This window comes from Schistocerca cancellata, chromosome 2, assembly GCF_023864275.1.
Source record: "Schistocerca cancellata isolate TAMUIC-IGC-003103 chromosome 2, iqSchCanc2.1, whole genome shotgun sequence".
NCBI lineage: Eukaryota > Metazoa > Arthropoda > Insecta > Orthoptera > Acrididae > Schistocerca > Schistocerca cancellata.
The window spans coordinates 935,964,352-935,978,141 of NC_064627.1; the positions used below are offsets into that span (position 1 = coordinate 935,964,352).

At 41.1% G+C, this 13,790-nt stretch overlaps 1 protein-coding gene across 2 annotated transcripts in view; it reads left to right on the top strand.

The window, feature by feature from the left end:
- Positions 1–13,790, top strand: part of LOC126162904 (endoribonuclease LACTB2) — a 110,271-nt gene that overhangs the window by 36,726 nt on the left and 59,755 nt on the right. For both annotated transcript variants that reach the window (XM_049919715.1, XM_049919716.1), the window contains exon 2: positions 4,059–4,222. In XM_049919715.1, the coding sequence (XP_049775672.1) occupies positions 4,059–4,222 (164 nt within the window). The remainder of the gene's footprint in view (positions 1–4,058; positions 4,223–13,790) is intronic.

Genomic DNA, 13,790 nt, shown 5'->3' on the forward strand with positions numbered 1-13,790 from the left:
TTAAGTCTCCTCTCCACTTCTTTGTTGCTGATGGGCAACAAACCCCAGTCAACTAATTCATCATAAATTATGATAGTTTCTCCACATTCTTCATGAATATACACTGTATGTGTGTTAGTGTATAGTACTCATCAATACTGTGTTTTCATTGACTTTTTTTTTTCCTTCTTCCACTTCCATCCATTTATACATGGCCCTATATTTATTCTCCTGTTATTTTCTTTTTTAATTCATTCTTTTGTATATTTTATTTCTATATGTAACCTGTGATACCTTTTTTGTTCAGCTATCATTCTTGATGTGTCAACTTCTGACAGTAAATTAGGAGTCATCTGGAATTTTAATCTTAGTTGTTAGTTCTTCTTTACTTATAACTCATTTCCTATACTCTGTGTACACCCTAACTCAAGATTTCAAAGTACTTTACCTTTCTTCTTGCATGTGTAAATTTATTTATTTGTGTCAGAAGTATGCATACAAAATAGAGAAAAACAGACAAAATATACAAAATTAATACATAAAAAGAAAATATAGATACACTGTGATGCAATTAGTGGTATAATAGTTACTTATAAACAGATTACAAAAGCTAAATGTAATCAGACCAAATATTAGCAACCTCAATGGCATTCTCCCTGGCCCACAATAGGTCCTCCAGTGTAAACTGGGCACTGAGGACAATTGTACAAGTTGTTTGTTCAGTTCCACATTTCCATAAAGTTGATGGGTCACCAAGATAGCTCCATTTGGCCATATTATCGTTTTTTCTGCCCACCCCACTTCTTAGTCTGTTGCGGTACTTCCACATTTTCTATTGCTGATTTTTATCTGCTGGAGAGGGGGCTTCGAAGGTGGGATCTGTGATGCAGTACCTGCACATTTCTAGTTGTCCACAGGTTTGTCATGCCATTAACAGTGATGCACTGCCATTGACAGAAGCTTTCAGAAAGCTCTTCCCATATTTCAGCCTACTTTGGGGAGGTTGGTGTGCATACAGTGGGTGAGCAGCCTTTAGTTCCAATTTGCATCTCTCCAGTGTTTGTGGCAACTTCCTGTCTTATATCTGGTGGGGCTATCCTGACCAGGCTGTAGAGTTTATAGGTACGCATTGCCCATTAGCATCCTGAAGTTATTCTTCATGTCTTGTTGAGGGCAACATCCACATGCCTGGCATGAAAAGAACTGTACCAAACAAAGCAGGTGTATTCAGTGGCAGAGTAACATAATGCAAGTGCCAATGTTCTGTTTACTATTGGTTGGACACTCCATCCACTACTTGTGAGCTTTCTGATGATGTTATTGTAGGTAGATAGCTTTTGTTTCGTGTTTAGGCAACGCTTACTAAATTCAGAGCATGGTCCATTGTGACACCCAGATAGTTTGGGTTATGGCAGTGCTCCAGCTCCATGCCATCCCATACAATTTTAAATTTTCTGTTGGCTTCTTTGTTTCATAGATGAAAAGCGGATACTTGAGTTTTAACCAGACTCGGTTTCAGATAGTTATTTTGGTAACAAACCACAATAGTATGAAGCCCTTTTGTTAGATGTCTCTCTACTGTTTCAAAATCTTTGGCTTTAGATATTAGTGCTGGATCATTCGCATAGATGAAGCTTCTTGTGTTAAGAGGTTGTGGCTGATTGTTATGATAGATGCTGAGCGAGGTTGGTGCTAGGACGCTACTTTGGAGACGACCGTTAGTTGTAATCTATCTTTAATTGATATACTTTGCGAACATGATATTCTGCTGCATAGTACCATAAGCTGTGGAGAGATCCCTGAGTACTGCTCCTGTAACCAAATCACACCCAAAACCATCCTAACTATTCTGTGTCAGATTGAGGATTTGTGTGGTACAATTTTTATTTGGTCTACATCCAGCTTGCTGTGGTATCAGTTGTCTCTTGGTGATGGGGCTGAGATGAATAAGGAACATTCTTTCAAGGCTTTTATAAAGGTGACACAAAAGAGATATATAGGGCAAAATTTCTTGCCATCACAAGCTGGCTTGTCAGGTTTCAGTATAGTGATGATCCTTGCCTTTCTCCAGATTTTAGGACTCTGCTGTCATGTTAGACAGTTATTATAGAATTGCAGTAGCCATCTCATAATCACAGGCCCAAAATGCTTCATCTGCTCTATCAATAAATCATTAAATCCTGGCACCTTACCAGATTTACACTTTTTAATAGCAGCTTTCAGTTCTTCCAAAGTAAACTTATCAGAGAGCACATTTGTTTCTGAATGTTGCTGGGTTATGCCTACTTTTTCTTTCTTCCTTCAATTTACCCATTCATCACCACCTGCTGGTCATCTGCATTTGGGGTAGCTTTGGATCTTACTTTGGGAATAGTAGGGTCATTACTGAGTCGTTTGAGTAGTTGCAAAGCTTTTCTGCTACTCTTACACAAGTCAGTATTCTATTCTGTTCCAGTCCATCGATTTTATTTGGCTTTCACCATTTCCTGGGATAGTGTCTGTCCTGATTTTACTGTATCTGTACTGAACTTGTCTTCATAAAACAGTCTAAGGTATTCTTGCAGTTTTTATGTTAATTCTTTGTTCACACCCAGAATGTAAGTTGTACGGTAACTTCTCGGGATTGAAGCATGAGAGTATCTCTTCACAGCATCTACAAAACAATCAAAGGAATCTGGCACAGGTTTGATGCTTAGTGTTGCTTCATCCAGAATTTCCACAAAACTCCTCCCGTTGGCCTGCTTAAAGATGAACCACCTATGGAATGGAATCACCTGTGGTTTGTCAGCTACAAACACTTAACAGCAAATTGGCGTCCATTGGATGCCAGGTGTAGGTGATGATACGCTCTTCACAAAGTGTTGAGAAATAATGTCGCTGATGAAAAACAGGTCAGGGTTATGTCCCCTTTCCCAGCAGCCACTGTTAAATGAAGGTGGTAACTTGTATTCATGTAAGAGAGTTTATCTTTTGCAATCAGCCCTGAAGGAGGTAACTTGCATTCATGTAAGAGAGTTTATCTTCTGCAGTCGGCCCACCTCAGTACCTCCTCTCTCCATGTACATCATCTTCATCACCAACAACAACATCATAACAACCCCAAACACTACTGTGGCTCTTGAAGTTTCCAATGATGAAGTGAGCATCAAGATTTTGAAATTTTACTAGGGGACTGAAGTTAAATTTTTCACAGAACCATCCCATCATGTTAGATGAAGCTTGAGTCAGCAGTCTGTGTGGCACGTGAACCTGTTTCCGTTTACACACTACAGGATGTAATGGCAAATTTCATTGTTTGTTTGAGTGGTGTACATTTCAGAAAGATTATGATGTGGTTGCAAAGACTGCTTGCAGAGGACAATTTAAATTATGGACACTGATAGCGTATGATATGCACAGCATGCAGTACCATCTGGTAGCAGCTTTTAGAACTATTTTGAAACTGCTTTACAACTTTTATATTAAATTTCTACAGCTTTCACAATAAACGTACCTTTTGTTGCACTCTTCAAACAGTCATAGTTTTCGAGATATTCAACTTTGAAATCAAGGACTTCTTTGCTGGACACCCTGTATCTTCAAAACAAGCAACACAGTGAGAATGTGGTTCTCAAAAAAGAAAGAACAATGACAAGCTTATGGCTGATCCCTACCACTTGAGTTTCTGAAATATCAATCACAAAATTATTTTAAGTGAATTTTAAGTGTAACTGATTTCACTGCTTGTATTTATATTAACATCCCTTGCCCCCCAACCAGAACCATTCCAAAAATGCAACTGTTCTCACATACCTATTGGAGGACTAATTGGGTGTAATGTTCAGAAGTAAAAGAAGGGAGCTAAGTCAGTCCTGGAGGAGAGCTTGGTTGGCCTGATTGGTTCAGGTGACTTTTTGAGATGAGCAAAAGACCTGGGTTAGAATCCTGGTCTCGAAAAGATTTTTGAATTTTACAATAGATACTAGTAGTTCTTACAGGTGATTCTGTTAATAAAAGCTGTTTCATAAACAATATTTATTGTATTTTATTTTCTTGTTTTCTTGAAATGTGATATTTCTCAATATACAATTCTATTTCAGGCGCATTTTGTTAGACACTGGAGATCCTAATATTCCAGAGTATATTGAAAATTTGAAGTCAGTATTAAACAATGAGAATGCACATCTTGAACACATTATAATTACACATTGGCATCATGACCACATTGGTGGAGTTGGTGATGTAATTAAGAATGTTAAAACTGGTAAGTTCCCAGAGTTCTTATCAGGGTTACACTACTATTCAAAATATTATGTACGTACATAAAGTCATTCAACGACTTTATATATTTGTAAAAGAGTTACATGTAGTGAAGCAATAAAGTAAATTTCTGGATGGAAAAAACACGTAAAATAAGGGAAAATCAACCAGCCATCTATGGCAGATTGACGTGTGGCGCATGGACACACATAACAGCAAACAGTGTTCACGAGCTTTCGAGCTCTGGCTCTTCTTCTAGTACGAAGTACACACATTTGCACTGTGTGTGTGAATATGTGTACTTTCTTCTAGAAGAAGAGCCAGAGCTCAAAAGATAGTGACCACTGTTTTCTGTTACATGTATCTATGGATCATACATGGGTGAGTGATTATCATGTGATTAACTTACTTTTATTTTAAGTATTAATATGTTGTGATATATTGAAAAAAGGTGTGGGAAATTTTGTAGAATATCATTGCAAATTGATCTGATGGGCTTTCAACTGCATTTTTTCATTCATGTGCTGTGTAAATTTCCACTCAGCTGTCTTCAATTTAAAATATTCATATTACATTAGATTAATGATATATGTATTATAAATTCCCATCTTCAGATGTCTTGTGGATATTTTGGTATGAGAATACTTCTTACACACATAACATTCCATATATTACACTTAATTTCTGGATAGTGCTAAATGCCAACACCTCCAGTGATGGTACACTTATTTATGTGAACTGGTCACTGTGCAGCCAGTTGACTGTGATGGTACATCAAAACCCAAACCAGAACTGAACGCAACATATTGTGAACATGATCCTTAGTGTTGCTGAAGAATTTTACTGCTCTATACCAACATAATGAATAGGAAAATAGGAATGCGGGTAAGCTACTACAAACAGCACAGCGAACGCATTGTTGTGGCCAAGATGGATACGAAGCCCACACCTACTACAGTAGTACAAGTTTATATGCCAACTAGCTCTGCAGATGACGAAGAAATTGATGAAATGTATGATGAAATAAAAGAAATTATTCAGATAGTGAAGGGAGACGAAAATTTAATAGTCATGGGTGACTGGAATTCAAGTGTAGGAAAAAGGAGAGAAGGAAACGTAGTAGGTGAATATGGATTGGGGCTAAGAAATGAAAGAGGAAGCCGCCTGGTAGAATTTTGCACAGAGCACAACTTAATCATAGCTAACACTTGGTTTAAGAATCATGAAAGAAGGTTGTATACATGGAAGAACCCTGGAGATACTAAAAGGTATCACATAGATTATATAATAGTAAGACAGAGATTTAGGTACCAGGTTTTAAATTGTAAGACATTTCCAGGGGCAGATGTGGACCCTGACCACAATCTGTTGGTTATGACCTGTAGATTAAAACTGAAGAAACTGCAAAAAGGTGGGAATTTAAGGAGATGGGACCTGGATGAACTGACTAAACCAGAGGTTGTACAGAGTTTCAGGGAGAGCATAAGGGAACAATTGACAGGAATGGGGGAAAGAAATACAGTAGAAGAAGAATGGGTAGCTTTGAGGGATGAAGTAGTGAAGGCAGCAGAGGATCAAGTAGGTAAAAAGACGAGGGCTTGTAGAAATCCTTGGGTAACAGAAGAAATATTGGATTTAATTGATGAAAGGAGAAAATATAAAAATGCAGTAAATGAAGCAGGCAAAAAGGAATACAAACGTCTCAAAAATGAGATTGACAGGAAGTGCAAAATGGCTAAGCAGGGATGGCTAGAGGACATATGTAAGGATGTAGAGGCTTATCTCACTAGGGGTAAGATAGATACTGCCTACAGGAAAATGAAAGAGACCTTTGGAGATAAGAGAACCACTTGTATGAACATCAAGAGCTCAGATGGAAACCCAGTTCTAAGCAAAGAAGGGAAAGCAGAAAGGTGGAAGGAGTATATAGAGGGTCTAGACAAGGGCGATGTACTTGGGGATAATATTATGGAAATGGGAGATGATGTAGATGAAGATGAAATGGGAGATATGATACTGTGTGAAGAGTTTGACAGAGCACTGAAAGACCTGAGTCGGAACAAGGCCCCCGGAGTAGACAACATTCCATTGGAACTACTGACGGCCTTGGGAGAGCCAGTCCTATCAAAACTCTACCATCTGGTGAGCAAGATGTATGAAACAGGCAAAATACCCTCAGACTTCAAGAAGAATATAATAATTCCAATCCCAAAGAAAGCAGATGTTGACAGATGTGAAAATTACCGAACAATCAGTTTAATAAGCCACAGCTGCAAAATACTAACACAAATTCTTTACAGACAAATGGAAAAACTAGTAGAAGCCGACCTCGGGGAAGATCAGTTTGGATTCCGTAGGAACACTGGAACACGTGAGGCAATACTGACCCTACGACTTATCTTAGAAGAACGATTAAGGAAAGGCAAACCTACGTTTCTAGCATTTGTAGACTTAGAGAAAGCTTTTGATAATGTTGACTGGAATACTCTCTTTCAAATCCTAAAGGTGGCAGGGGTAAAATACAGGGAGCGAAAGGCTATTTACAATTTGTACAGAAACCAGATGGCAGTTATAAGAGTCGAGGGACATGAAAGGGATGCAATGGTTGGGAAGGGAGTAAGACAGGGTTGTAGCCTCTCTCTGATGTTATTCAATCTGTATATTGAGCAAGCAGTAAAGGAAACAAAGGAAAAATTCGGAGTAGGTATTAAAATCCATGGAGAAGAAATAAAAACTTTGAGGTTCGCCGATGACATTGTAATTCTGTCAGAGACAGCAAAGCACTTGGAAGAGCAGTTGAATGGAATGGGCAGTGTCTTGAAAGGAGGATATAAGATGAACATAAACAAAAGCAAAATGAGGATAATGGAATGCAGTCGAATTAAGGCGGGTGATGCTGAGGGAACTAGATTAGGAAATGAGACACTTAAAGTAGTAAAGGAGTTTTGCTATTTGGGGAGCAAAATAACTGATGATGGTCAAAGTAGAGAGGATATAAAATGTAGACTGGCAATGGCAAGGAAAGCGTTTCTGAAGAAGAGATATTTGTTAACATCGAGTATAGATTTAAGTGTCAGGAAGTCATTTCTGAAAGTATTTGTATGGAGTCTAGCCATGTATGGAAGTGAAACATGGACGATAAATAGTTTGGACAAGAAGAGAATAGAATCTTTCGAAATGTGGTGCTACAGAAGAATGCTGAAGATTAGATGGGTAGATCATATAACTAATGAAGAAGTATTGAATAGGATTGGGGAGAAGAGAAGTTTGTGGTACAACTTGACCAGAAGAAGGGATCGGTTGGTAGGACATGTTCTGAGGCATCAAGGGATCACCAATTTGGTATTGGAGGGCAGCGTGGAGGGTAAAAATTGTAGAGGGAGACCAAGAGATGAATACACTAAGCAGATTCAGAAGGATGTAGGCTGCAGTAGGTACTGGGAGATGAAGAAGCTTGCACAGCATAGAGTGGCATGGAAAGCTGCATCAAACCACTCTCTGGACTGAAGACCACCACAACAAGAACAACATACCAACATTAAAGACTATCTGTCACTGGTGATTTTAGAAAGCATTGCTCATGTTAAACTCAGTTTGCCCTTTTCTCACATGAAATACGATAAACTATGGATGAAGGGCAACAGGCAAATTCCATGTTTCTAGCTTTCCGGAAAGTGTTTGACATGGTGCCCCATTGCAGGCTGTTAGAGAAAGTACAAGCAAATGGAATAGGTTCACAGATATTAAGTTGCCTGAAGACTTCTTAAGTAACAAAACCCAGTATTTTGTCCTTGATGGTGAGTGTTCATCAGAGACAAGGATATTGTCAGGAGTGCTCCAGAGAAGTGTAATAGGACCACTGTTATTTTCTATATAAATGATATGGCAGACAGGTTGAGTAGCAATCTGTGGTTGTTTGCTGATGATGCTGTGGTGTACAGGAAGGTGTCAAAGATAGTGGCTGTAGTTTGATACAAGATGACTTAGACAAAATTTCTAGTTGGTGTGATGAATAATATGTGGCTCTAGATGTAGAAAAGTGTACGTTAATGCAGATGAGTAGGAAAAACAAACCCATAATGTTTGGATACAGCAGTAGTAGTGTCCTGCTTGACACAGTCATGCCATTTAAATACCTGAATGTAATGTTGCAAGGTGACATGAAATCGAATGAGCATATGAGAGATGAGAAAGGGAACATGAATGGTTGACTTTGGTTTATGGGAGAATTTTAGGAAAGTGTGGTTCATCTGTGAAGGAGACCACATATAGGACACTAGTGTGACCTATTCTTGAGTACTGCTTGAGTGTTTGGGATCCGCACCAGGTCGGACTGAAAAAAGACATTGAAACAATTCAGAGGCGAGCTACTAGGTTTGTTACTGGAAGTTTCGATCAGCATGCAAGTGTTATGGAGGTGCTTCAGGAACTCAAACGGCAATCCCTGGAGAGAAGGCAACATTCTTTTTGAGGAACACTATTGAAAAAATTTAGAGAACTGGCATTTGGAGCTGACAGCAGAACAATCCTACTGCAGTCAACATACATTAAATGCAAGGGCCACAAAGATAAGATTTGAGAAATTAGGGCTCATACAGAAACATTTTTGGAAAGGAAATGACTAGTAGTGACAAGGTACCTTCTGCTATGCACCGTACAGTGGCTAGCAGAGTATGTATGTAGATGTACATGTACGAAGTCTGCAAACAGGGGCAGAAGCAAGATACTGTAAGGGTGCAAATGCAGAGTGCAGAGAATATTTCTATCCTTTCAGTAGGAAGAATAAAACTTCCCTGAATTATAAAAGAGGAGAAATCATGAGTGAGTTCATAAATTCCATAAAACTTTCAAATAAAACTGTAATGATATGGGAGATGGTCAGAAGGATTTCAGGGTGAGGAGGGGAGGGAATTCTCTATAATTGCTGAAATAACAGTATGGCAGTCTCCAACAAACCCAGAAAATATGTAATGAACATAGTATTATATTTTGCTCATGTTAGCACAATATTTATCCAGGATGCAGCATTCTGCAGAACAAAGTGATCATTGAGAGGAACATGTGAGACTTCAATTTCACTGATACAGAAATTTACAAGTGTACCTTCTCGATGTAAGAGAATGATTGCATACTGTGTGCGGCAAGTGGCACAGAACTCTTGAGCACATAAAAATTTATTATAGAAAGTTGTTGCTCTAATATGAAACCCAAGGAAACTACTATGAAAAGGATAGATTGCTACATGTCATATGGAGGAGATGTTGAGTTGCAGACAAGCACAACAAAAGGAGTGCTACACATGTGAACTCTCAGCCAGAAGGCCTTCTTCTAACATAGAAAACACTCGCACATTGATGCAAGCAGAATTTGCAAACACATGACCATTGTCTCTGGCCACTGTGGCTGGACTGTGAGCAACTGCGCCTGATAGAAGAAGCAATTTGGGTGGTGCGGGGTAAGGAGGAGGTTGGCGAAGAGAGGGGGAGGGATAGCAGGGTAGGGGTTGGGGAGGGTGTAGTGCTGTTTGTTGGAACATGCAGGGATGTGGTGGGAACAGGATAGAGCTGATAGGTGCAATTGTGAGGATTTAGGGGGCGGCAGGAGAGCTGGAAAAGGAGATAAAAGTACAGGAGGGTAAAAAAAGAGACGGACTAGTGGGTGTGTTGGTATATGGTTGTCCAATGCTGAGTGGGAGCAGGGAGGGGGATAGGTGAGTGAAGGACAAGGATTAGTGACAGTTGAGGCCACGGGGTTTACAGGAGCATAAGATATATTTTAAGGAAAGTTCCACACTACGCAGATCAGAAACGCTGGTTTGGGTAGGAAGTATCTAGATGGCACAGGCTGTGAAGCAGTCACTGAAGTGAAGCATGTTGCATTGGGCAGCATGTTCACTTGGCCACAGTTTGTCAGCAGTTATTGATGTTGGCTGTCATTCCCATGTAGAATGCAACACAGTGGTTGTAGCTTAGTTTGTAGATCATATGACTGCTTTCACAGGTGGCTCTGCCTTTGATGGGAGAGGTGGTGCTTGTGACTGGACTGGAGGAGGAAATGGTGGTGGTGGGAGGGTGTACAAGACAGGTCATGCATCAATGTCTATTACAGGTTTATGAGCCATGGGACAAGGAGTTGGGAGCAGGGGTGGAGTAGGGATGGACAAGGATATTGCGTAGGTTCGATTTGTGGCAGAATATCGCTGTGGGAGGAAGGAGTTGATAGGATAGTAGGTAGGATATTACTTATTTCAGGGCATGATGAGAGACAGTCAGAACCCCAGCAGAGAATGTGATTCAGTTGGTAGAGTCCCAAATGGTATTGTGTCATGAGGGGAGTGCTCCTTTGTGGCAAGATGGTGAGAATGTTGGAGTTAGTGGGTGACTGGAGAGTTAAGGCATGGGAGATCTGTTCTGTACAAGATTGGGAGGGCAGTTTCAGTTTGTGAAGGCCTAGGTGAGACCCTTGGTATATTTGAAGAGAGACTGCTCATCACTTCAGATGCCATGGCCATGGGTGGCTGGGCTGTATGGAAGGGAATTCATGGTATGGAAAGGGTGGCAGCTGTTGAAGTGGATCTGTGAAGTGTATGTCAACAAAGAGGAAGGTGGTTTGTTGGGTTGAGGAACACAAGGTGAAGTGAATGGAGGAGAAAGTGTTGAGGTTCTGGAGGAATGTGGATAGGATGTCCTCACTTTGGGTCCAGGCCATGACAATATCATCAGTGTATCCGAACCAGGTGAGGGGTTTGGGGTTTTGGGTGGTAAGGTAGGATTCCTCTAGATGGCCCATGAACAGTGTCGCATAGGATGGTGCCATGTGGTGCCCATTGCTATACCATGTATTTGTCTGTACATGATGCCTTTGAAGGAGAAGTAATTATGGGTGAGGATGCAGTTCGTGATGGTGACCAGGAAGGAAGTTGTGGGTTGGAATTAGTTGCACACTGGGAAAGGTATAGTTCAGTAGTGGCAAGAACATGGGCATTAGGGAAGTTAGTGTAGAGGGAGGGGGCATCAATAAAGGCGAGCAGATCATCATGTGGTAAAGGCACAGGAAATGTGGAGCGTTTGTGGAGGAAATCTCTGGTGTCTTTGATAAAGGAGGGTAGGTTATGGGTAATAAGCTGGAGGTGTTGGTCCACGAGAGCAGAGATTCTCTCAGTGGGGGCACTCTAACTGGCCACAATGGAGCATCCTGGGTGGTTGGGTTAATGGACTTCACAAGGTATGTAGAAGGTATAAGTGTGGAGACTGCTAGAGTTGAGGAGAGAGATAGACTCAGTAGAGAGGTTCTGGGACAGGCTTAAGGATTTGAGAAAAGACTGGAGATCCTGTTGTATTAGTGATGAGCATTCCCTCTCGGATCTCAGGTTGGTTGGTTGGTTGGTTGATTCGGGGGCGAGGACCGAACAGTGAGATCATTGATCCCATTGGATTAGGAAAGGATGGAGAAAGAAGTCAGCCATGCCCTTTCAAAGGAACCATCCTGGCATTTGCTTGAAGCGATTTAGGGAATTCACGGAAAACATAAATCAGGATGGCTGGACGCGGGTTTGAACCATCGTCTTTGGGTCTCACTGGAACCTTCCCAGACTGAAACTACCCTCCCAACCTTGTATAGAAATAGGTCTCCTGTGCCTTGTCTCTCCAGTCACCCCCTACCTCCAACATTTTCACCATCTGGCCACAAAGGAGCACTCCCATCATGGCTCAATACCATTCGGGACTGTACCAACTGAATCACATTCTCCGCTTGGGTTCTGACTACCTCTCATTGTGCCCTGAAATGAGTAATACCCTGCTTACTATCCTTACCATCCCTCCCACAGTGACATTCTGCCACCAGTTGCACCTACTCATATCCCTGTAACAGACATTGATGCACAACCTGTGCCACACATCCTCCCACCACCACCACCACCACCACCACCACCACCACCACCACCACAACCACAACCACAACCATCTCATCATCCAGTCCAGTCACAAGCATCACCTACCCCATCAAAGGCAGGGCCACCTGTGAAAGCAGTCATGCAATCTACAAACTAAGCTGCAACCACTGTGCTGCATTTTACGTGGGCGTGACGACCAACAACCTGTCTGTTTGCATAAATGTCCACCGACAAACTGTGACCAAGGGACAACTGGACCACCCAGTTGCTGAAAATGCTGCCGAACACGACATGCTTCACTTCAGTGACTGCTTCACAGCCTGTGCCATCTGGATACTTCCTATCAATGCTAGTGTTTCTGACTGGTGCAGGTGGTAACTCTCCCTGCAATATACCCTACATTCCTGTAATTCCCCCCCCCCCCCCTCCCATGGCTGCAAACTTCCTTAGTTCTGTCCTTTACCCACCTATCCCTTCCCTGCTCCCACTCCAGCACTACACAGCCTTCTGTTCCACCAATTTGCCCATTAGTCTGTTTTCTTTTTTTCCCACTTCTGTACATCTCTTCTTCCATGCTCCTCCTCCCCCCCCCCCCCCCCCTCCAAACCTCGCGACTGCATATAGCAGCCCTACCCTGTCCCCACCATGTCTCGACATGTTCCCGCTCCCACAAGCAGCACTACACCCTCCCCCATCCCTGACCTTACCCCACCATCCTGAGACATTGGTTAGCCCTACCCTGTCCCCACCATGTCTCGACATGCTCCCGCTCCCACAAGCAGCACTACACCCTCCTCCATCCCTGACCTTACCCCACCATCCTGAGACATTGGTTATATGCGTGAGAGTTGTGCTAATGTGAATATGTGTGTGTCTTCAACATTAGAAGGTGTTTTTTCATATGGCTTTGAAATTTCTTTCTTAATTTTTGTTAATGCAATGAATAATGCAGAGAGGTCAGAGATTCCTGAATCTATGCAAAATTTATAAACATCTTCAAATGCATAATTTGTTAGGATATTTCAATACATGTAGCTGACTGTGCATTTACTCTAGTGGGTTGCATGAAGTTTATTTTGAAGTTTTGTTTTTATTAAGTCAGCGAATTTGGACACGGTGCTGCTTTCACCTATGATTTTAATATTGAAGTCAGCAGCTATTACTATCTTTTTCCTTTTTTCTTTACTGAGTTTTTCAAGAAGGCAATGAAATTTCACCAGAAAAGCTTCACTTGGAGCTTTATCTGGTACTATATAAATAGAAACTACTATGACATTTAGGTCTCTCAACTCGATGGAATGTAGTCGAAGTAAGTCAGTTGCTGCTGAGGAAATTAGATTAGGAAATGAGACACTTAAGGTAGTAAATGAGTTTTGCTGTTTGGGGAGGAAAATAACTGATGATGGTCGAAATAGAGAGGATATAAAATGTAGACTAGCAATGGCAAGGAAAGTGTTTCTGAAGAAGAGAAATTTGTTAAGATCAAGTATAGATTTAAGTGTCAGGAAACAATTTCTGAAAGTATTTGTATGGAGTATAGCCATGTATGGAAATGAAACATAGACGATAAATAGTTTGGACAAGAAGAGAATAGAAGCTTTTGAAATGTGGTGCTACAGAAGAATGCTGAACATTACATGGGTAGATCACATAACTAATGAGGAAGTATTGAATAGAA